The following is a 19458-nucleotide window of genomic DNA, read 5'->3' on the forward strand; positions in this document are numbered from 1 at the left end:
CTTGTCCTCCGGCTGCGGCCTCAGAGGGGCCCCGCGGGCAATTCGGTGTCGGGGGTTGGTCGCCGGCACACGTCGGGGGCGCGGGGGATCCCAGAGCCTGCGGCTGCAGCGCCGCCCGTGCCCACGGGAGGGCGCCTCAACGCGCGCGGTGTCCCGAGAGCCGCAGCCAATGGCAGGTGCCGCAGGCCGGCGGCCCCGCCCCATCCCGGAAGTGCCGGCGCTGGTCCCGCCCCCTGCCGCGAGGACATGGAGCCGCCGGTGAGGGGCTGGGGGGAGGAGTGACGTCAGAGCCCCGGGACACCCCACCTTGTCCCGCCGCCTCCCCTCTTTCCCCTCCCGCCCCCGGGATCCCCGTCCCCCGCACTGACCCCGCCCCGCCCGGCGAGCCCGGTATCCCCCGACCCCGCTGCTCCGCTGACTCTGCGGCTCGGCACACCCCGGGAACTGCCGCGGTAGCCTTCTATTCCCCCCATAGACCCCAATAACTGTCCCCAGGACCCTCCTAGGTGCCCCTTGCACCCCAGGACCCGCACCCAGTATCCTGGTACCGACTGGTACCCCAGGAACTGCCCCAGTACCCTCCTGATCCCCCCCCACACCCCATAATCTGCCCTCTAGTGCCCTCCTGGTCCCTGGCACGCCAGTAATGCCCTGGCTCTGCACCCCAAGTACTGCCCCAGTCTTGCACTAACCCCTCTACCCTCCTCCCCCCATGTACCCCGATAGCTGCCCCAGCTCCTCACTGCAAGTGCTGCCCCCAGTACCCCCCAAAATCCCCTCCATCTATACTGGTGCCCCAGTAAGTGCCCCCTGTGCCACATCACTCCCCGGTTCGTGCCCTCCACCCTTCGCCCCACACGTCCCCACCCCTCCAGCCACCCCGGCGGGTCCCGCAGGTACAGCCACGTGCGGAGGAGCTGTCGGAGCTGTACCGAGAGCTGAGCCAGCACCCGGGACTCAGCAGCGCCTGCCTCGGCCCCGACCTCACCACTCAGTACGGGGGCAAGTACTGCAGCCTCTACACTGGTACGGGGGTGGGGAGGACTGGGGGGGACCCCGAGGGGTCCGGGGAGTCCCTGCCTGCTCGGTGGGAATGCAGCTGGTGTCCTCACCCTGCTTCCCGCAGAGTGGTCACAGCGAGACCTGGCAAGGGCTGAGAACATCAAGTTCTGCCGTCAGTACCTCATCTTCCACGATGGAGCCTCCATTGTCTACTCAGGGCCCGCTGGCACCTGCTCTGAAATCAAGGGCGAGTGAGTCCCATCCTGCTCCCCACACGGGGTCCCTTGGGGTGCTGATAGTGAGAGGCTGATGGACACCCACCCACTCACACACAGGCTGCTGAGCCGTGAGTCCCCCAGTGGGACACTGAAGGCCGTCCTGCGCAAGGTCCCTGGCAAGGAGAAGGAGAAGGAGAAGCAATTCCTGGAGGTAAGGAGGGGTCTGGGGCAAAATGGATACTCACTGGGGCTCGGGGCTGCATCCACACTGTGTCTTGGGGCTGCCCTGGCATCTCTGTCCCCAGGTCTGGGATCAGAACCGCAAGGTGAAGAGTATCGACCTGACAGCGCTGGACAAGCATGGCAGCGTCTATGATGATGGTGAGGGGCTGGGGGATGCTAGGGAATGTGGGGTTCTAGGGGACAGGATGGCCGTTGCTGACCTGCCCCTGCAGACCAGTTTGGGTGCCTTGCCTGGTCTCACTCGGAGACCCACCTGCTCTATGTGGCGGAGAAGAAGCGTCCCAAGGCTGAGTCCTTCTTCCAGAGCAAAGCCCCCGAGCTGGGCACGTCTGACGAGGACACGGGGCACCCCAAGAAGGAGGAAGCAGCTGTCAAGGTGGGGCCGCCCCACCCTGGGTCAGATGGGGGCTGGCTGTGTGGCTGTGGGGCTGACCGGGCTATGCCACAGGGAGAGCAGTTCGTGTACCAAGACAACTGGGGGGAGACGCTGAGCACCCGCAGTGTGCCTGTCCTCTGCGTGCTGGACATCGAGGGCAACAGCATCTCGGTGCTGGAGGGCATCCCGGAGCACCTCTCTCCCGGCCAGGTCAGGATGGGGAGCTACAGGGAACCAGAGAAGGGAGGTGTTGGGAACCAGCAGCATTTTAAGCTGCTTTATCTCCCCTGTCCCCACAGGCTTTCTGGTCACCTGAGGACACCGGCGTGGTGTTCGTGGGCTGGTGGCACGAGCCCTTCCGCCTGGGGCTGCGGCACTGCACGAACCGCCGGTGAGTCCCCACAGGGCACCCCATAACCCAGCCCTGCTGGTAAGACCCTGCAGGGCACCCACCCCACAGCCTGGCCTCCCGGCCCTGCTGTGACACCCCTATGTGCTGGTAGGTCAGCGCTCTTCTACGTGGACCTGACAGGCGGAAAATGTGGTGAGTGGCACACACCCTGACCCTGCTGGTGCCCCAGCTCCCTGCAGCCCCTCACTATCCCTTCGTGCCTGTGCAGAGCTGCTGTCTGAGGACACCAGGGCTGTGTGGTCACCGCGACTCAGTCCCGATTGCTGCCGCATCGTCTACTTGGAGAACAACGTGCTGGGTCCCCACCAGCAGTGCAGCCGCCTCCGCATGGTAAACAGCACCAGGGGGACACTGGCAGGCACCAGGGAGGTGCCAGAGTGTCTGTCTTGGGGTGGGAGCTGACAGGAGGGCGGTGGTGCCCCTTCCCTGTGGGGGCAGGCAGGCTGAGACCCTGCAAAATTTGACCTGTGCCGTCTCCCCCGCAGTATGACTGGTACACCAAACACACCAGCACGGTGCTGGACACTGTGCCACGGCAAGCATGGGGTGAGTACAGCTCTGGGGGTGTTGGGGAGGACTCAGGGAGGTGCTGAGTGCCACCAATCTCATCACAGGTTCCTTCCCGGGAATCTACTGTGGTGCACTGCCAGGAATGTGCTGGGCGGCTGACAGCCGCAGGATCCTACTGGACACAGCCCAGCGCAGCCAGCAGGTGAGAATGAGGGGTGGCAGGGGACATATGGGGGCCTGGCTGGGTCAGGGCTCCACTGGACTCTGCTCTTGTGCCCCTAGGATGTGTTTGTGGTGGACACAGCGACAGGCACCACCACCTCGCTGACAGCTGGTGAGTGACGGGCCAATGGGGCCATGCTGGTGCCAGGGGTGGGGAGAGAGTCAGACCTGCAGGTCTGACCCCCCTCCTCCCCAGATGCCCCCCAGGGAAGCTGGTCTGTCCTTACCATCAACCGGGACCTCTTGGTGGCCAGGTTCTCCACCCCTAGCTGCCCCGCCATGTTGGTAAAGTCACTTCCACCTCCCCAGTGCCCACCAGTCCCTTGGCACAGGCACTGACCCCTCTCCCCAGTGCCCACCAGCCCCTTGGCATGGGTACTGACTCCTCTCCCTGCACAGAAAGTGGCCATCCTGCCCACCGCTGGCCATGAGGCACAGACACAGTGGATCTGCCTGCAGGATGCACCCCCTGTGCCTGGTATCAGCTGGAACATCCGCACCCTGCAGCCCCCACCAGAGCAGGAGCACCCCCAGTATGGTGAGTGCCCAAGGTGGGGTCAGGTTGTGCTCCACCACCTTCACTGATCCCTGACACCCCCCTCCCTGCCTCCACAGGGGGCCTGGACTTTGATGCCATCCTGATGCGCCCAAGCGAGGGTCCCACAGCTCAGAAGCCCCCCTTGGTCGTAATGCCCCATGGTAAGAGCTTGTCCCCACCCCACTGTACCCCAGCCAGGCAGCGTCACACCCTCTTTGCCTTTACCCTTTGCAGGGGGTCCCCACTCCGTCTTCACGGCCGGGTGGATGCTGTACCCAGCAGCGCTGTGCCGCGTGGGCTTTGCTGTGCTGCTGGGTGAGTGACACCAGGGCTCTGGGTGACACAGCACCCATGGAGGGGCCAGGGTGGGGGCACGAAGAAGGAAGTGCTCTGACTCTGCTCCCCATGCAGTGAATTACCGTGGCTCGCTGGGATTTGGCCAGGACAGCGTGGCCTCCCTGCCAGGCAACGTGGGCACGCAGGACGTACGTGATGTGCAGGTACGGCCTGGAACATGGTCCTGGAGCACCCTGTGCTCCTGCGGGTGCCCCAAGTAGGGAAAGTGTGCCTGCCTGCTCAGTGTACGTTCTCCATGGCGGCAGTTCTGCGTGGAGCGGGTGCTGCAGGAGGAGACACTGGATGCCAGCCGGGTGGCACTGGTCGGTGGCTCGCATGGGGGCTTCCTGGCGTGCCACCTCATCGGGCAGTTCCCTGACACCTACCACGCCTGTGTGGTCCGCAACCCCGTGGTGAACATCGCCTCCATGGTGGCCAGCACTGACATCCCAGACTGGTGAGTACTGCTACCCCCAGCCTCCCAGGCTCCCTGACATCCCGGCCACACACATGCCCCCAACTATCTTGCCTGCAGGTGCCTGACAGAGACAGGGCTTCCCTACAAACCTGATGCCCTGCCAGACCCAGCCCAGTGGACAGAGATGCTGCACAAGTCACCCATGCGCTATGTTGACCGGGTATGTCCCTGTCCCCATCCCTGTCCCCAGCAGCAGTGCCAGTGCTGAGGCTGTGCTACTCCTGCAGGTCCGTGCACCTGTGCTGCTAATGCTTGGGGAGGATGACAGGCGTGTGCCCCCCAAGCAGGGGCTGGAGTATTACCGTGCCCTCAAGGCCCGGGGAATGCCCACACGGTGAGTGGAGTGCTGGGGGCTTGAGTTGTGGGGTGTGGACACAACACTAATCCCTATTTCCCTTCTAGGCTGCTCTGGTACCCAGGGAACAACCACGCGCTGGCTGGTGTCGAAGCCGAAGCTGATGGCTTCATGAACATGGCACTGTGGCTGCTCAAGCACCTGCAGTGCTAAGGGACTGCCCTGCTGCTAACCCCCAATAAACGATGTAGCTCAGCACCCCAGTGTCTCTAGTGTTAGTCCCACTACCAGAGTCCTCTCCACTCCTGGTGGCCCAGGAGCTAGTGGCCACTGGGCCTTTCACCTGCCCAGATGGGCGGTTGTGCCGCCAGGAATGTGTTGGGCCCTGGGAAGGATGACCCATGCCTGGCTGTCCGGGGCGGCGGGGAGCAGCTGGAGGGCTGGCACCGGCCGGAGCGCTGGCGCCGGACTGCTCCGGCATGCCTTGGCAGGCGTCCCACCGAGAGCGGCAGGCGCCGGCGGCCTAGCCCAGTAGAGAGCGGCCCCATGGCCACAGGGAGCGAGAAGGGTGTGGAGGTGGGCAAGGAGGCTCGGGGAGCTGTGTGGGTGGGCACAGCCCCGTTTCGGGCGGTGGACAGGGGCAGGCCGGTGAGCTGACCCCCGTCCAGCATGCCCCTTCTTTCATCCAGGCGGCCGCCGGCCCTGCTGCCTGCTACCGGGAGCTGAGCCGCTTCTCTGCCGTCACCCGTGCCGCCCTCAGGGCCGCGGCTGGGGGACAGAACTTTCTGCTCTACACCGGTGAGTGGCGGACTCGGCTAGGCCCGCGCCTTTGGCCCGCGGGAGCGCTGTGAGCGGGCGCTGACGGCTCCGTCCCTCAGAGTGCAGCCGCCCCGACCTGGCTCGCCGGCGGCTCCTGCGCTTCGGCCGCCACTACAGCCTGCAGCGCGCAGCCGGCCCTGAGGGCCTCGCCGTCAGCCGGACCGCGCTCAGCGCCGAGCTCCACAACCAGTACGGCACGGGCGGGCTGCAGGATGGGACGCTGTGCCCGTGGCATGGCCAGTGTCTGTGGAGTTGCCAGTGCCCACAGCACGGCCGGTGCCCACGGCGCTTTGCCCGCCTCAGCCTCGCTCCCTCCCGCCCTCAGACTCCTCAGCCAGGACTCGCCCACAGGGCAGCGCCGCGCCGTGCTCAGCCGCTGCCCGCGGCAGGGTCACGAGCTGCTGGAGGTAATGCGGCTGTCCCGGTCAGTCACCGCGTGGCTGGAGTGCTAGTGCAGGGTGGTGGGCACTGTGGGCACGGTGTGCCAGTGCTGACCCCCATCCCCCCAGGTGTGGGACAGCGGGGGACGCAGCCATAGCGTGGATCTCACGGCGCTGGGGAAGCACGGGGAGGTCTATACGGAGGGTAGGTCCCCTTCCCCATGGCCCCTGCCCACGGCAGGGGTGAGCCCTGGTGCCTGCCTGGTGCCAGCTGTGCCTGTGCCAGGCTGGACTTTGGCACCCTCATGCCATGCCAGGGCCCTTTGCCTGCCTGGCCTGGTCGCACTCGGAGACACAGCTCCTCTACGTGGCTGAGAAGAGCCGGCCCAAACAACAGCCCCCCTGCCCGTGGGATGTACCGGGAGCAGCCTGGCCAGCAGGAGAGGATGAGGAGGTAGTTGCCCTGTGCCTCATGGGTGTGTTCAATGCACGCCCTAGCACTGTGAGCATGGCATGTGCTCCGTGGGCACACCATGCACCCCCTGAGTATGCTGTGCACCCCATGAGTGTCATACAACCCATGAGCGTGTCATGGACAGAGCTCTATGCCTGGGGCCACCAGCCATGGTGCTGATAGGTCTGTGCCACAGGGCAAGCAGTTTGTGTATCATGAGGACTGGGGGGAGGCCCTGAGCACACGCAGCGTGCCCGTCCTCTGCGTCCTGGACCTGGCGGGCCTCAGCCTGTCGGTGCTGGAGGGAGTCCCGGAGCACCTCTCCCCTGGACAGGTCAGGATGGGGGTGCACTGGGAGCGCTCCAGGGGACCCAGCCTGGGGCAGTGGGATGAGCCTGGCTGTCACACAGGCCCTGTGGTCCCCAGATGACCATGGCGTGGTGTTCGTGGGCTGGTGGCACGAGCCCTTCCGCCTGGGGCTGAATGCTTGCTCCAACAGGAGGTGGGTCCCAACCAGCATCCAGTGCCATGCTAGGATGTCCGTGCAGCATGGGGTAGGGTCCAACCTGACATACACTTTCCCCCCAGGTCAGGGATTTTCCACTTGGACTTGGCCAGCGGGCGCTGCGGTGAGCACTGGAGCCCCTGGGGGGTGCCCTGGGGTCCCTGGGATGCTGACCCCCTGCCTCCCACAGAGCTGCTGTCAGCAGAGAATGGTTCTGCCTGCTCCCCCCGGCTAAGCCCTGATGGCCAGCGCCTGCTCTACCTGGAGGGGGTTGTGGGGGGGCCCCACCGGCAGTGCCTGCGCCTGCGCATGGTGAGTTGGGCCCCACAGGCACTGGAGATGGCTGTACCACCCTGTGCTGCCAGCACAGTGCCCAGCCTGGGTGGCACAGCCTCTCACAATGCCCAGCTAGGGGAGGAGTGTCCTCAAGCCTCCCTGCCTCAGTTTGCCCTGGTATGGGCCCATCCCTGACTGCTGGCTCTCCCCAGCTCACCTGGCAGACAAGGCAGACAGTGACAGTGCTTGACGTGGTGCAGGAGCCCACAGAGGGTGAGCATGGCACAGTGGGCAGGGATGGGTGCTGATGGGGGGCTGGGACCACCCCCTGCCAGGTGCCTATGACCCCGGCTCACGAGCCTGGTGCTCTGCCCCACTCACAGCCTTCGCTGGGCTCTACGCAGAGGTGCTGCCACCGCGGTGCTGGGCAGCTGACAGCCGGCGAGCCGTGCTGGGCACCCCACAGCGGAGCCGCACTGTGAGTCCTGGGGATGGCAGGGCCAGGGATGTGACCCACACAGACCATGGTGACACCACTGTCTGTGCTCTGCACCCTCACAGGACCTGCTGCTTGTGGATGTGGAGGTGGCCACCATCATCAACCTGACAGCAGGTACATGGCACTGGCCCACCCACAGTGCCCTAGTGAGGAGCTGTGATCACCAACATGTGTTCTGTCCTCAGGGTCACCTGAAGGGTGCTGGGAGCTGCTCACACTCCAGTGGGATGTGCTGGTGGCCACCTGCTCAGCCCCAAACCACCCTCCCAGCCTGGTGAGCAGAGCCCTGGCACTGTGTGGCACAGTGGGATGTGGCACAGTGGGATATGGCATGGCAATGTGCAGCCAGGCACAGCACAGTGTGGCACATATGGCATGGTGTGCCGTGGCATAGGGAGGTACAGCGTGGTGTGGCATATATGGCATAGTGCGGTGTGGCACAGCCACATCCAATATGACACAGCCTTGGCATGGCACAGTCTTGTCACAGCACGGCCCCAGTGCCATCCACTGTCTGTGCCCAGGTGGTGGCCGTGCTGCCATCAGCAGGCCAAGAGCTGCACCTCAGCTGGGTGCCAGTGGAGGACACCCCAACAGTGCCTGGTGTCACCTGGAAGACTCTGATAGTCCAGCCACCCTTCAGTGGGCAGGGCCCCACTGTGCAGGGTAAGCCCCGGGGGGCCCCTGCTGCACTTCAGTGCTGCCTGGGTGCTGGGGACCCTCGGGAGTGGGGGGTGGGAAGGGTGCTGGGTGCCCAGGGTGGTGGCTGCTGAGCAGGATTCCTTTCCTGGCACAGACACCCAGGCTTTTGAGGCCCTTCTGCTGAGCCCCTCAGATGGCACACCACCGCACCCCCTCATTGTGTGCCCCCATGGTGAGTGAGAAGATGGTGGGGACACCCTGGCAGTGCTGATGGCATCCCAGGTGATGTCCGTGCTGGTCCCAGGTGGCCCCCATGCCGTCTTTGATGCCCGCTGGCGCCCGAGCATGGCTGCACTGTGCCGGCTGGGCTTCGCTGTGCTCCTGGGTGAGTGCTGGAGAGGTCAGGGACATGTGACCCTGTGTCCCAGTGGAGACATGGCACCCACAGCCCTGTCTCCTCAGTGAACTACCGTGGCTCCCTGGGCTTCGGCCAGGCCAGCATCAGCTCCCTGCTTTCCCGTGTGGGTGAGCAGGACGTGGCAGACACCCAGGTGAGTGGTGCTGCGCTGGGGGTGCTGGGAGGATGCTGCTAGGAGGATGCTGGTGTTTGGGTGACAATAGTGGGTGCCGCATGGGTGCAGCTGGCAGTGGAGCAGGCGCTGCGCAGAGAGCCCTTGGACCCGCACCGCCTGGCCCTGCTGGCTGGCTCCCACGGAGCCTTCATTGCCCTCCACCTCCTCACCCGTGAGCCCAAGCGTTACCAGGCCTGTGCCCTACGCAGCCCTGTCTCCAATCTGGCTGCACTGCTAGGCACCTCTGACATCCCCGACTGGTAAGTGCCACCCCCATCCTGTGCCGTGCCACACCATGTCCCCATGACACCATCAGTGTCTCCATGCCGTAGGCGCTACACCTCCCTGGGGCTGCCCTACTCCTTTGAGCGGGTGCCACGTGCTGAAGAGGTGGCCACCATGCTACTGCGCTCACCAATTGCCCAGGCAGCCCAGGTAAAGCAGGGTCAGGATGGGGGTGGGGTGCCTGGTGTGGGGTGCCAGGCACCCACTAAGGGCAGTTCTGCAGGTGCAGACACCGGTGTTGCTGTGTGTGGGTGCGCGGGACCGGCGTGTCAGCCCCATGCAGGCACTGGAACTCTACCGGGTGCTGCGGGCCAGGGGTGTGCCAGCACAGTGAGTGGGGTGCAGGTGGAAGCAGGGAGGAAGCTCTGGGCTGCTGGATGAGCATCCCCCATCCTGTGCCTCTCCACAGGCTGCTGTGGTACCCAGAGGGCAGCCACGCACTGACTGGTGTGGAGACAGAGGCCAATGTCTTCGAGAACTGTGCCCACTGGCTCCTCCGGCACCTGGGGCAGCCCAGGCGGGATGGGACAAGCTGGCACAGCCCTTAGTGCCTGCAGTGGTTCTGGGCTACGCCAGCCCCAGGGTGACTGCTGGCCCTGGGTACCACACCAGGATCAGAGGCAGATGGAGCAAGTATAGCCAGGGGCATGTTGGGGTGTGGGTTGGGTTTTGGTGTTAAATAAATGTGAGACCCTGTGCAGTGCTTACCCCCGTGGCTATGGCTGCACCTTTATTATGCAATGGCAGCTGTGCCAGCCTGGGAATGTTGGCTCAGCCCATCTTCATCACCTTGGAGATCCAGTCGACATAGAGGGAAACGCGGATAAAGAGGGCGGGCTGGTCAGTGCGGGCACAGACACGGGAAGGGGTGATCACCCCCTCCAGCACCCAGCAGTCAGCGGTGAGGCAAGCCAGCGGTCCACCATAATCACCCTGTGGCATGAAGAGAGCAGTGTCACCCTGGTGCCAGCACCTGCTGGCTCCCTGGGGTGGGTGTCCTCAGCCTGGCTCACCTCACAGGCGCCCACGCCGGCACGCAGCGGGGCAGTGCACAGCTCGCTCTCCTTCAGGCGCCCACGCAGCGCCGCATTGCACTCGCTGTGGGCCAGCACTGGCAGCCGTGCCACATTCAGCACACTGTCATCCGCTGTGCCTGCAGGCAGAGCATGGAACAGTGGGCATGGGATGCACCGGCAGAGATACAGGGATACAGGGGAATGGCGTGGACAGCGGGTACTGTGGGCAGAGAATGGCAGGGACAGGAGGATGTCATGGCAGGGGGTTGTCAGATGTGGAAGGGAGGTGTGGAAGAGGGATGCCTTGGACAAAGTGATACCATGGGCAAGGGATGCTGTGGGCAGGAGGATGGAATGGGCAGGAAAATGCCATGGAAGGGAGATGCTGTGAGCAGGGGTATGCCAGGGCACTGCTGCGGGCAGGGGATCCTTCAAGCAAGGGATGCTATGGGCAGGGAGATGCCATGGACATGGCGCTGCTGTGGGCAGAGGATGCTGCAGGCAGGGGGATGGAATAACATGGGCAGAGGCTGTATTGGACAGGGAATCCCCTGGCAGGGGCTGCCCAAAGCAGGTACCTCTGGTTTCCCCCCAGCCGGCAATCTCACAGACAGTGCCTGCAGGCACAACGTAGCGCTCGGGGGGCAGGCAGATCAGGGCCACACGCTTGGTCAGAGTGGCTGGCCTGTGGCAAGAGGGGCAGTGTGACAAGGTGCCAGCCCGGCCAGTGGTGGAGAACAGCATAGGCCAAGGCATGGCTACTCACCTCGCCAGCTTCAGCATCACCAGCTGGGACTCAGAGGGGCCACAGACGATACGCATGATAGGGATGGTCTGTTGGTCAGGGTCCCCAGGGCCAGGGTCCTTGAAGAGTGTTCCCAGCTGCACCTCATAGCCCGTCAGGTCAGCATCACTGCAGGACAGGGACATGAGGGCACAGGGGTGTCCCAGCACCCCACTCCCCAGCCCCAGCCTTACCAGGAGGAGAAGCACTGGCGCGTGCTGATCACCCACTGCTCCTTCACCAGGGACCCCCCGCAGAAGTGCACGCCGGCCCTGCAGGGATGGAGGTGAGCTCTGAGGGGACACTGACCACATGTCAGTGCAGCTGGGGCACCCACTCACCGGTTGCGGATGCTGACAGTCCAGGGCGAGTTGCCGGGCTGGCCACCAACAATACGCCCCTTCTGCTGCAGCCTCTCGTCTCGCTGGCCACACTGCTCAAATGCCACCACATCTGTGGGCAGGGTGGGCATCAGCCGGGGCTGTGCCACCAGCACCTGCCCCAGGACACCTACCCAGCACCTGCAGGCCCCCACCTGCATTCTCCATGATGGAGGGCACCGTGCTGCCAGCTGCAGTGAGAAAACAGAGGGTGGCACTGGCGCAGGATCCAGCCACCCTGAGGGGACCAAAACCACCCTGTGTGTGGCCAAGGTCCCCTCTAGCTCTACAGGGATGTGGGTAGGGGCTCACAACAGGGCTTGATGGCGCAATAGTCAAAGGGGGTCCGGGGGTCCATGGTGTAGCACCAGGGGCCGTGGCTGTCATTATCGGGGTTGCGGCAGTAATTCTTCTCCAGGTGTGCTTCAGGGTGGGTGGCAGGCGAGATCCTGCCAGGAGGAAGCGACCATCACTGTCACCATCCCCATCGTAATCTCCATCCCCACCCCTGTCCCCACCGCCCCCCCTCACACACTCACTGGGGCACGTGGGGTGTCTGGGCAGCCCAGGGCTGGCAGGTGATGCCCTTGCGTGTCTTGCTGACAAGGCCGTGGTAGTGCTCGCCGTGGCCACGGTAGCATTCTAGGGACAGGCAGGGAGGGCTGACACCCCTGTCAGGGATACCAGGGTGGGCACCCAGGGACAGGTACCCAGGGTGGCTCACCTTGGGCATCCTGCTCATCAGGGCACCGGCGGATGTGGAAGCAGAAGGCAATGCGGATGGTGGGGCGGGAAGTGAAGCACCACGGTGCCTCTGAGCCGTCAGGGTTGCGGCAGTAGTTCTCCTGCAGGTCCCTGGAGGAGGGGCCAGGCGGTTGTCCTCTCTCAATCCCACACCCATGGGTGCTGCCCATTACCACCCTCCAGGCATGCATGGCCTCCCCCTTACTTGCATGGATACTTGTCAGGCACGAAGTGGTGATTATGGGGCACCTGGGAGTCCCAGCGCTGGCAGGGGATCCCCGACACTGTGACGTTCACCCGGCCACGGTAGCCTTCACCCTTACCCCTGAAGCAGCCATGGGTGATGTTGACAGCTCGTGGGCGTTTTTCTGCTTGTGTGGCCAGAGAAAGTGGCATAGCAGCAGGGTCAGCATGGCACCCAGGACCCTCAGGCCCAGCTATACATGATCCTGGTGGGGACTTACTACAGATGCGGATGCGGCAGTATTCACGCTCCCGCCCAGGGTCGGTGGTATAGCACCAGGGCCGCTCAGAGCTATCGGGGTTGCGGCAGTAATTGTCATCCAGCCCCTTGTCGGGGTACCTGGGCCAGAGACAGGGAGCAGCAGTTGAAATGGTACCATCACCCCAGCACCTGGCACAGCCAGGGCACTGCACTGCTGGGGGCTGGGGGTTGGTACTTGTTGGGGTGGTAGGGGTGCTTGTGTGGATGCTGCAGGTCCCAGCGCTGGCACTCCAGCCCCGACTCGGTGTGGTCCACAGTGCCACGGTAGTCCTCCCCATTGCAGGTCATGCAGACAGCTGCCAACAACTGCAGGGCTTAATGTGGGGGTAACATACAGCACAGGGTGACCCTGGGATGTGGCACTCACCATCCTCACACTTCTTTATGCCGCAGCTCTGGTGCCGGACATTGGGATCGACAGTGTAACACCATGGGCCCCGCTTGTCCCGGTCGGGGTTTCGGCAGTAATTCTCCTCCAGCCCATTGCGGCGGGATGGCAGGAACCTGCTGGCAGCAGAGTAGGTAGGAGGGCTGCCAGGAATCCTTTGCCCAGGAGTGGGCACAGCCAGGATGATGTGCTACCTCTGTCAGTGCCATTGCCCCCAAGCTGTCCCCATTGCTTCTGTGCTATCCCACAGTGTCCCCATCCCATTCCCCATTGCCCCATGCTGCCCAGGGTAACTGGCAGGTGCCATAGGACAGCCAGGGACACAGGGGCACCTGTGGTCATGCGGTGTTGTGGCTTGCCAATGCTGGCAGCGCAGCCCCTTCTCCGTTGTGGCCCGTGTGCCGCGGTAGCTGAAGCCATCGCCCACGATGCAGTCCCGCAGGTAGTCTGAGCAGAGCCGGGCACCTCTTCAGAACCCCAGCGCCAGGCCAGGGCACATGGGCAATGAGGAGTCCTGTGCTGGGTAGCCTGTGCCCAGTCTGTGGTGTCCCCATGCCCACCCATGGCACCAGCCCACCTTTCTTCTGGTACAGGTCATAGCGGATGTTTTTCTGCAGCTGGATGTGGGGTGAATGCTGGGTCCAGCGAAGCAGCTGGCACAGCTGGCTCTGCTGGTCATGGTGGAAAGCCCTAGGAGGCACAGCAGGAGTCTGGCATGGCTCTGTGTGAGGCCAGGGCCCGTGGGACCTGGGTCACACACATGAGCACCCAGTATCCAAGTGCAGAGAGTCACCCAGTGTTGTGGCCCCTGCAGTCCCACCCACCCTGCGGTGGCACTGTGTCCTGCTCACCGGCAATCCAGGCTGGTGGCACAGCGCTGGGCACACTGCTCCGCAGTGCCCTTCTCTGGCAGTGGTGGCGGTGGGTCCACTGCCAGCAGCTCGGTGGCTCGCAGGCGCTGGAAGTCATTGAGGGGCGAGCGGTGGCCTGGGGAGTGTGACAGGAGCTCAGCATGCCCATGAGGGCACAGTGTGAGCAGTGGGGCCCTGTGGAGTGTTGGATCCCTGCCCCATGGAGCAGGATATCCCTGTCCCACAGAGCATGCGCTCCCTGCTCCACAGAGCATGGGATCCGTGTCCCATGGAAGAGGTGATCTCTGTACTATGGAGATGATCTCTGTCCTGTGGAACAGGGGATCCATGTCCTATGGAGCAGGGGATCCCGGTCCTATGTCCTGATCCATGTGCCGTGGAGCAGGAGGGTCCTTGCCCTACATCACCCGCTGCACTCCCCTGCTTCCGGCTGCCCCCCTCTGCTTTGGGACAGGGCATGGCCCGCAGGCTCCCGGCCTGGCCCCTGACCCTGCCTTGGGCCCCGCACTGCCCCGCGCCCTCCAGCCCCACGACGACCCAGGCTGGGGCCCTACCTGAGGCCAGAGCCGCGGCCAGGGCGAGCAGGACCCCCAGCACAGGCTGCATGGCGGCGGCCCCGCGTCCCCGGGCCGCTGGAGCTCCGGGACGGCCCCGAGCAAATATTTGCGGTCGGGCGCGGGGCCAGGCGGGGCCGGGGTCACCCCGCGGCGGGCACGCGTGGGGCGGGGCGTGGCCGGCCCGGGGGCGGAGCGTAGGGTGTGGGGGCGTGGCCTGGAGCGGAGGGGCGGGGCCAGGAGGAGCCGGGGTCACCCCGGGGCGGGCACGTGCGGGGCGGGGCTTGAGCGGAGGGGCGGAGTCTGGAGGGGCCGGGGTCACCCCGCGGGGGACACGCAAGGGGAGTGGTGCGGCCTGCGCTTAGGGGGCGGGGCTTGTGGCGGCGGGGACGGGTCCTGCGGCAGTGAGGCGGGACCTGGGGGGCGGGGCGGGGACCTGAGGGAGGGAAGGTGGGCGGGGCTGGGCGGTGGGCCCCAAGGGAGCGGGCGGGGCGGAGGGGCGGGGCGGAGGGGTGTGGGCGTGGCCGCATGGCGCGGCCCCGCGGGGCGTGGCGGAGGGGGCTGTGGCCAGCGCGGTCGCCGGGCGCCGATTGGCCGCGGCGCGCTCGTGCCGCCGGTTGCCAGGCGCCGAGCGCGCGCGCGAGCCCCGCCCCCGGGTACGTGCCCGCGCGGGGTCGCGCTCGCGCCGCGCCGCCCGCTCGGTGCGTCGGGGCCGCGGAGCCGGCGGGAGCGGGGCCGGGCCCGGCGTGCACGGTGAGAGCGGGGACGGGGGAACCGCGACCGGCCGGGGCGCGGCTGCGGCGGCACCTCCCGGGCCGCCCTGCCCTTGGCGTTGGGGAGCGGGGCCGGCGGCGGCGGCGCGGCCTGGGCAGAGGCGCGGCGGGCCCGGGCCTGGCGGAGCGCGGGCGGCGGGGTGGCTTTCCCGGCGCGGCGCCGCCTCAGCCTCGGCGCGCCCTCCGCGGCCTGCGGTGCCGCTTTCCCGCCGGGCCGCGCTCCCTCAGCGCCGCTTTCCCGCCGCCGCCCTCGGCCCTGGGTGGGCGCCGCGCCCGAGAGGGTTCGGCGGGGCCGGGCGGGAGGCGGAGCGGGCCCGGGGCTTCGAGCGGTTGGGCCGGCCCTGTCTGTACCGGGTGAGCCGAGGGGCTTCGCCGGGAGCGGCCCAGGTGCTGTCGGTAGCGGCAGCCGGCTTTGGCTGTGACAAAACCCGTGTGGGCGTCCCGGGCTCTCCCCGCTCACCGGGACCGGTCGGCGCCGTGGGAGCGCAGGTGGGTGTCCAGGTAGCTGGCGGAGTTGGGTGCCCCTTGGGGACAGGTGTCTGTCCCAGGCAGGGTGGCCGGGCAGCGCCTCGGCTCTGCCCCTGTGGGGCTCCGTGGGCCCCACCACTTCCTAGGGCTGACCTTGGCTCCGGGCACGGGGAGCGTGACTAACAGCAGAGGCTGTTCCAGGAGGTACAGACCTACAGGCAAACTTTATCTTTAGTCCCCGGTGCAGGTGACTAAAGGCAAGGTAGTAGTTCTACCGCCCAGAAAGGTGTAAACGCTGGATATTCCTTGTGGTCTTCCTGGCTGCTTAGAAGCAACAGGCTGCAAAGTGGCTCTCCCAAGTTTCCAGTGCCTATCAAGTCAGCAGGCCAGGATTTGCTGAGTTTTGCCACAGGTTTGAAGTTGGCAAACGTGTGTTTTTGGAGTGTAACTAAGTCCTGCTGCTCAGGGTGGGAAGGTGTGGGCAGGGGGATGTGGGACCTGGCTGTAGGGTTTGCGGTTGCTCCCTGAGGTACTGTGTCTCCCTTGGTCCTGGAGCTTTGGGTTCCTAGGCTTGGCAAAATGCCATCAACGTTCACCTGTCCAAAATGAGATTAAAGTCTTCTTTTTGTCCCAAGAGGTCGCCTATTTCCTCTTAGCCCTTCCAGCCAGGAGTGGCTTTCCACCACCCATTGCTGTTACATGATGGACCACCAATGCCTCTTGCCTTGAGAGTACTGTTCTTAACAAAACTTGCTATTTAAATTTCTATATGGAATGCTCTCTCTTTCCACCTTTAGCTTTACAGATTCCTCACTTTAGGAGTTCCTAATTATTAAGTTTCTTTGCACAGTCTCTGCTGCTATACTGAGCATCCTAAACCACTTATTCATTCTTCCCGATGCTTGTCATTGCGCTCTTCTATCCTAAATATAGGGTAGTATGCCAACGGAAGGAGCTTGAGAGCAAGCTGAAGTGCTGGGAACACCACTGTTTACTCAGAGGAGTAATCAGCAAAGCCTGGCTGATTCCAGGTCGCGCCGACTCCTTGCTGCAGGAGTTCATGCTCACTTCTTTGGGAGCTAGCACAAATGCTCCAATAACTGGGAAACTGGGAGATGTTGCTGACAGTGCCTGCTGGCTTAGACATACCCATTTCTTTAAGCATTGTGTAAACAGAGTAGTAAATTGTGCTTAATTGTTGGTATCAGACCTAGAGAATCAGTAAGAATTATGGGGCTGATAGCAGTAAAGGTGTTTTGCTTTCACTGTGTACCAGTAAGTTTTGTGTGGGATTTCTTGACCCTAAGTATTTGTCTGCTTTTAGAAATGCTGGTACTTGTTGGTAACTTACCCACTCTGTTCTTGTCTCCCAGTGCCCAGAGTGCTGAGTTCAGCTGCTCTCGGAAGCAAAGGAAGATGTGTGACAGGTAGAGTGGGACACTTTGCCAGCTTCAGCTGCAAAGCGCCTGGTCAGAGCTGGCCCAGCGCTCTGGCCATGACTTGTCTTCCACAAGCGGCTGCTCTGGAGGAATTCTGGCCTGCCTCTCTTGGGCAGAGCCATGCCCTACAGTGAGAGGGTAGTGCCAGAGGGAGCCCTGTTGCATCCTGGTTTGTGTGAGTGTGCCAGTGGACAGGCCTGAGAGGTGCTTTGGGGCTCTGCACTAAAGACCAATGGTCCTGCTGGGGTCTAAGAACTGTATGGTTGCAGCACCTGGATCCTACGGGAGTTCTCATGCTTTAGTGTCTGCAGCACAGGTGGGAGGTGTAGTGCATTGTGAGCCTGGCAGAGAAGGTGTGATGGTTCTGCCCTGGCAGGAGTGTTGTTGCTCAACAGTAGGAATAGTGTCTCCTTGCCTTTTCCGCGTTTCTTGGAGAGATAATGAGACAAATTGGCCTGGAGAGATAGCAGGGTGCTGTGCCAGCCTGGAGAGGAACTCCAGCTGATGGAGTAAAAGTCTGTCTTGTTCTGTCTGTAATAGTTATCTGAAAAGTTTTGTGGGGATGATTTTGGGTGATTTGTGCTTTTACTCCTGTTAGCTGAGGAATAGTACTGAGGAGTCAAGTCTAGTGATGATTAATTTGAGTGAGGAAAATGCAAACGCTGAATTCTTCTTAGGCAAACAGGGGTCATGTAAATAAATGCCTCTGGCATTCTTTGTGGTGCTTGCAGACTGTCTACCAATTACTTCTGGTCTCTTGCTGAATCAGTGGGAGGCTGTTGCTCCTTGAGCTCCGAGTACTTTGGCGGTGATTTGGGCGAAATACAAATAAACACAGTTGGATTGACCTAGAGTATCTGAGCTCTTGGTATGCTGAAAATGTTTGTTCTTAGGATGTTTGTGCAGTCTGTAGAGCTCTGTACCTTAAACCTAGTCCTTAATTTGCAAAGGACTGTGACCGTGTTTAAGCTGTGAAAAATAAAATATCAACCCGAAGAACCTGTGTTTTTAGGGCTTGTTCTGTGAGATTGAATTTGAGCAAGTTACTAAGATGCTGCTGAATGGAAAGTTAATGTATTAACCTGCGTGAGCACTCTAGGCAGGTGCACATCCTAGTCTGGTGCCTTCTTCTATCTGTGTATCTCCCTGTGCTTATCTGTTGGCTGAAACTGTCTCTGGTTCAGCTTTTCTGGGATAAAATTTTAGCTTGCCAGCAAGAAAGATGGTTGTATATGTTTGATGTTATCAATACTTTTGTCAGTGGATTTTTCATGAGCACCTGAACTGATCTGCTGATGCAGCAGTGTCTGAAGGAGATGATCCAAGTCCCCCCAGCTAGACAGGCCCACTCCCTGTGCAGTGCCTGAGCTGGTCACCCAGGAACCAGCAGAAAGCTCCCTGGCTCTTGTGCCTGAGTTTGTGAGCTGTCCTGTACAACAGGAGGAAGAGACGGGGCATGGTGAGTGGCTTTGACTGGAGTTGGGGAGGCAAAGGGGGCCTCCTGAATGCCGTGTCCTGCTCAAGGTCACTTCAGTGCTGGTTTCTCGGAGCCCTGAGGCACCCTAGGAAATTCCCTGGAATCTCTGCCCATGGCAGCAATGCAGCCTTGCAGGGTTCTTCCACGTCTGGGGTCCTGTCCCTGGACAATGTGGTGGACCCAAGAGCCAGAGGGTGCTGCAGGGCTACCTGTGCTCCCACAGCTCCTCACTGTGGCCCTTGCACATGTCTGTGGAGAGCTCACAATGGTTCCGAAACCTCAACAAAAATGGTGTTCAGCCATGTGGCCCCTGGCTGTGTCACTGCCAGGCTGTTCCAGTGGTTGTCCCAGGGTGAGGCACAGCGAGCAGCAGAGGGTTGTGTGGGAAGGCTGAGTGGGGTAAGCCTCACTGCTTTTTGCAGCAGAGAGATCAGACCCTATACATGCCATTGTGGTGCCTGCACTCATCTTGCTCAGCTGCCCTCTTTTGTCCCTGGGTTAACTTTCTGCAGTTTAGTAACCTGGATTGTCCGTGGAATGTTTGTAAATGCCCCAATGAAGAAGAGTTTGTCAACAGCCCAGCAGTGCAGGGGGAAAGGAAGTGAGGCCTACCCTGCAGGAGGAGGTGGGCACGGTTCCTGTGGTGGGTTAGATCAGAGCAAGTGGTCACCTCAGCCACCCTTACAGTTTGATGCTCTTAAAAGGACCCTTCTCTTTCTCTGCTTTCAGCTGTGCCTCGTTTGCCTCCTCCTAGGGGCCAGCTGTGGTGCTGAGCTAATGGTTTGACCAGCTGATTCTGCTATATTGGCATAAGTTGGTGTTTTTTTCAGCTTGACCCTTTATTCACTTTGCAGGGCTTTGCAAAGGTAGGGAGTTGGACCATCCTTGGAGGCAGGAAGCCATTGGATCAGCAGAGCTCTCCCTTTGTAATGGTGCAAGGGCCATAACAGATATTTACTTTTTCAGGGTTGAGTTGTCCCCCCCATTTCACTGTCA

General features: G+C 62.6%; 4 protein-coding genes across 19 annotated transcripts in view; 3 read left to right on the forward strand and 1 right to left on the reverse strand.

Annotated features, from left to right (window-relative positions):
• Positions 1 to 188: 188 nt before the first annotated feature.
• On the forward strand, positions 189 to 4888 carry LOC146431847 (acylamino-acid-releasing enzyme-like). 2 transcript variants are annotated; one of them, XM_085072976.1, is made up of 22 exons: positions 189 to 258; positions 897 to 1026; positions 1127 to 1253; positions 1338 to 1431; positions 1526 to 1601; positions 1676 to 1839; positions 1912 to 2049; positions 2139 to 2230; positions 2343 to 2383; positions 2460 to 2581; positions 2737 to 2797; positions 2866 to 2963; positions 3044 to 3095; positions 3180 to 3268; positions 3383 to 3521; positions 3599 to 3682; positions 3756 to 3836; positions 3933 to 4021; positions 4124 to 4314; positions 4393 to 4495; positions 4563 to 4669; positions 4738 to 4888. In XM_085072976.1, the coding sequence occupies exons 1-22, from the start codon at positions 247 to 249 to the stop codon at positions 4841 to 4843; spliced, it is 2196 nt and encodes a 731-aa protein (XP_084929102.1). In that variant the 5' UTR covers positions 189 to 246; the 3' UTR covers positions 4844 to 4888. The 2 variants fall into 2 exon arrangements, with proteins under 2 accessions (XP_084929102.1, XP_084929101.1); XM_085072975.1 differs by having other exon boundaries at positions 232 to 258; positions 876 to 1026.
• A 92-nt stretch (positions 4889 to 4980) lies between these two features.
• On the forward strand, positions 4981 to 9767 carry LOC146431848 (acylamino-acid-releasing enzyme-like). Of its 8 annotated transcripts, none has more exons than XM_085072982.1 (22): positions 4981 to 5206; positions 5299 to 5428; positions 5509 to 5638; positions 5775 to 5856; positions 5959 to 6034; positions 6147 to 6283; positions 6480 to 6617; positions 6694 to 6785; positions 6872 to 6912; positions 6979 to 7100; positions 7277 to 7337; positions 7448 to 7542; positions 7626 to 7677; positions 7749 to 7837; positions 8088 to 8229; positions 8360 to 8437; positions 8510 to 8590; positions 8668 to 8756; positions 8847 to 9037; positions 9110 to 9212; positions 9286 to 9392; positions 9472 to 9767. In XM_085072982.1, the coding sequence occupies exons 1-22, from the start codon at positions 4982 to 4984 to the stop codon at positions 9608 to 9610; spliced, it is 2400 nt and encodes a 799-aa protein (XP_084929108.1). In that variant the 5' UTR covers position 4981; the 3' UTR covers positions 9611 to 9767. The 8 variants fall into 8 exon arrangements, with proteins under 8 accessions (XP_084929108.1, XP_084929111.1, XP_084929104.1 ...); XM_085072985.1 differs by having other exon boundaries at positions 5320 to 5428; XM_085072978.1 differs by having other exon boundaries at positions 9110 to 9392.
• Positions 9759 to 14512, reverse strand: MST1 (macrophage stimulating 1). 5 transcript variants are annotated; one of them, XM_085072989.1, is made up of 18 exons: positions 14306 to 14495; positions 13731 to 13866; positions 13457 to 13569; positions 13212 to 13326; positions 12859 to 12995; positions 12667 to 12787; positions 12451 to 12569; positions 12192 to 12354; positions 11967 to 12097; positions 11782 to 11884; positions 11555 to 11691; positions 11398 to 11433; positions 11204 to 11315; positions 11057 to 11134; positions 10845 to 10991; positions 10657 to 10763; positions 10076 to 10215; positions 9759 to 9995 (listed from the first exon to the last, which is right to left on the reverse strand). In XM_085072989.1, exons 1-18 carry the CDS (start codon positions 14355 to 14357, stop codon positions 9834 to 9836), a joined length of 2109 nt encoding a protein of 702 aa, XP_084929115.1. In that variant the 5' UTR covers positions 14358 to 14495; the 3' UTR covers positions 9759 to 9833. The 5 variants fall into 5 exon arrangements, with proteins under 5 accessions (XP_084929115.1, XP_084929114.1, XP_084929113.1 ...); XM_085072988.1 differs by having other exon boundaries at positions 12192 to 12357; XM_085072987.1 differs by lacking the exon at positions 11782 to 11884 and having other exon boundaries at positions 11398 to 11691; positions 14306 to 14499.
• A 419-nt stretch (positions 14513 to 14931) lies between these two features.
• The window catches only part of DAG1 (dystroglycan 1), a 49912-nt gene continuing 45385 nt past the window's right edge, over positions 14932 to 19458 (forward strand). For 2 of the 4 annotated variants that reach the window (XM_085072971.1, XM_085072972.1), the window contains exon 1: positions 14976 to 15058. The gene's annotated coding sequence lies outside the window, so the exon portion shown is untranslated. Of the gene's footprint in view, positions 15059 to 15394; positions 15568 to 19458 lie in introns of those variants that run through there. The other 2 variants (XM_085072970.1, XM_085072973.1) reach the window with 2 other exon arrangements.

The sequence above is a fragment of the Lichenostomus cassidix genome, chromosome 12, assembly GCF_008360975.1.
Source record: "Lichenostomus cassidix isolate B80296 chromosome 12, HeHo_3.0, whole genome shotgun sequence".
NCBI classification, from domain to species: domain Eukaryota; kingdom Metazoa; phylum Chordata; class Aves; order Passeriformes; family Meliphagidae; genus Lichenostomus; species Lichenostomus cassidix.

Coding starts and splice junctions, on each gene's coding strand:
- LOC146431847 (XM_085072975.1), top strand. Junction 3,269..3,382: donor CTAGCTGCCCCGCCATGTTG/GTAAAGTCACTT, acceptor CTCCCTGCACAG/AAAGTGGCCATCCTGCCCAC. Junction 3,683..3,755: donor CTTGGTCGTAATGCCCCATG/GTAAGAGCTTGT, acceptor TACCCTTTGCAG/GGGGTCCCCACTCCGTCTTC.
- LOC146431848 (XM_085072978.1), top strand. CDS start 4,982: ATGGGCGGTTGTGCCGCCAGGAATGTGTTGGGCCCTGGGAAGGATGAC. Junction 8,591..8,667: donor GGGCTTCGCTGTGCTCCTGG/GTGAGTGCTGGA, acceptor CTGTCTCCTCAG/TGAACTACCGTGGCTCCCTG. Junction 9,038..9,109: donor ACCTCTGACATCCCCGACTG/GTAAGTGCCACC, acceptor TCCATGCCGTAG/GCGCTACACCTCCCTGGGGC.
- MST1 (XM_085072986.1), bottom strand. CDS start 14,357: ATGCAGCCTGTGCTGGGGGTCCTGCTCGCCCTGGCCGCGGCTCTGGCC. Junction 12,996..13,211: donor ACAACACCGCATGACCACAG/GTGCCCCTGTGT, acceptor TGCTGCCAGCAG/GTTCCTGCCATCCCGCCGCA. Junction 10,764..10,844: donor GTGATGCTGAAGCTGGCGAG/GTGAGTAGCCAT, acceptor CTCTTGCCACAG/GCCAGCCACTCTGACCAAGC.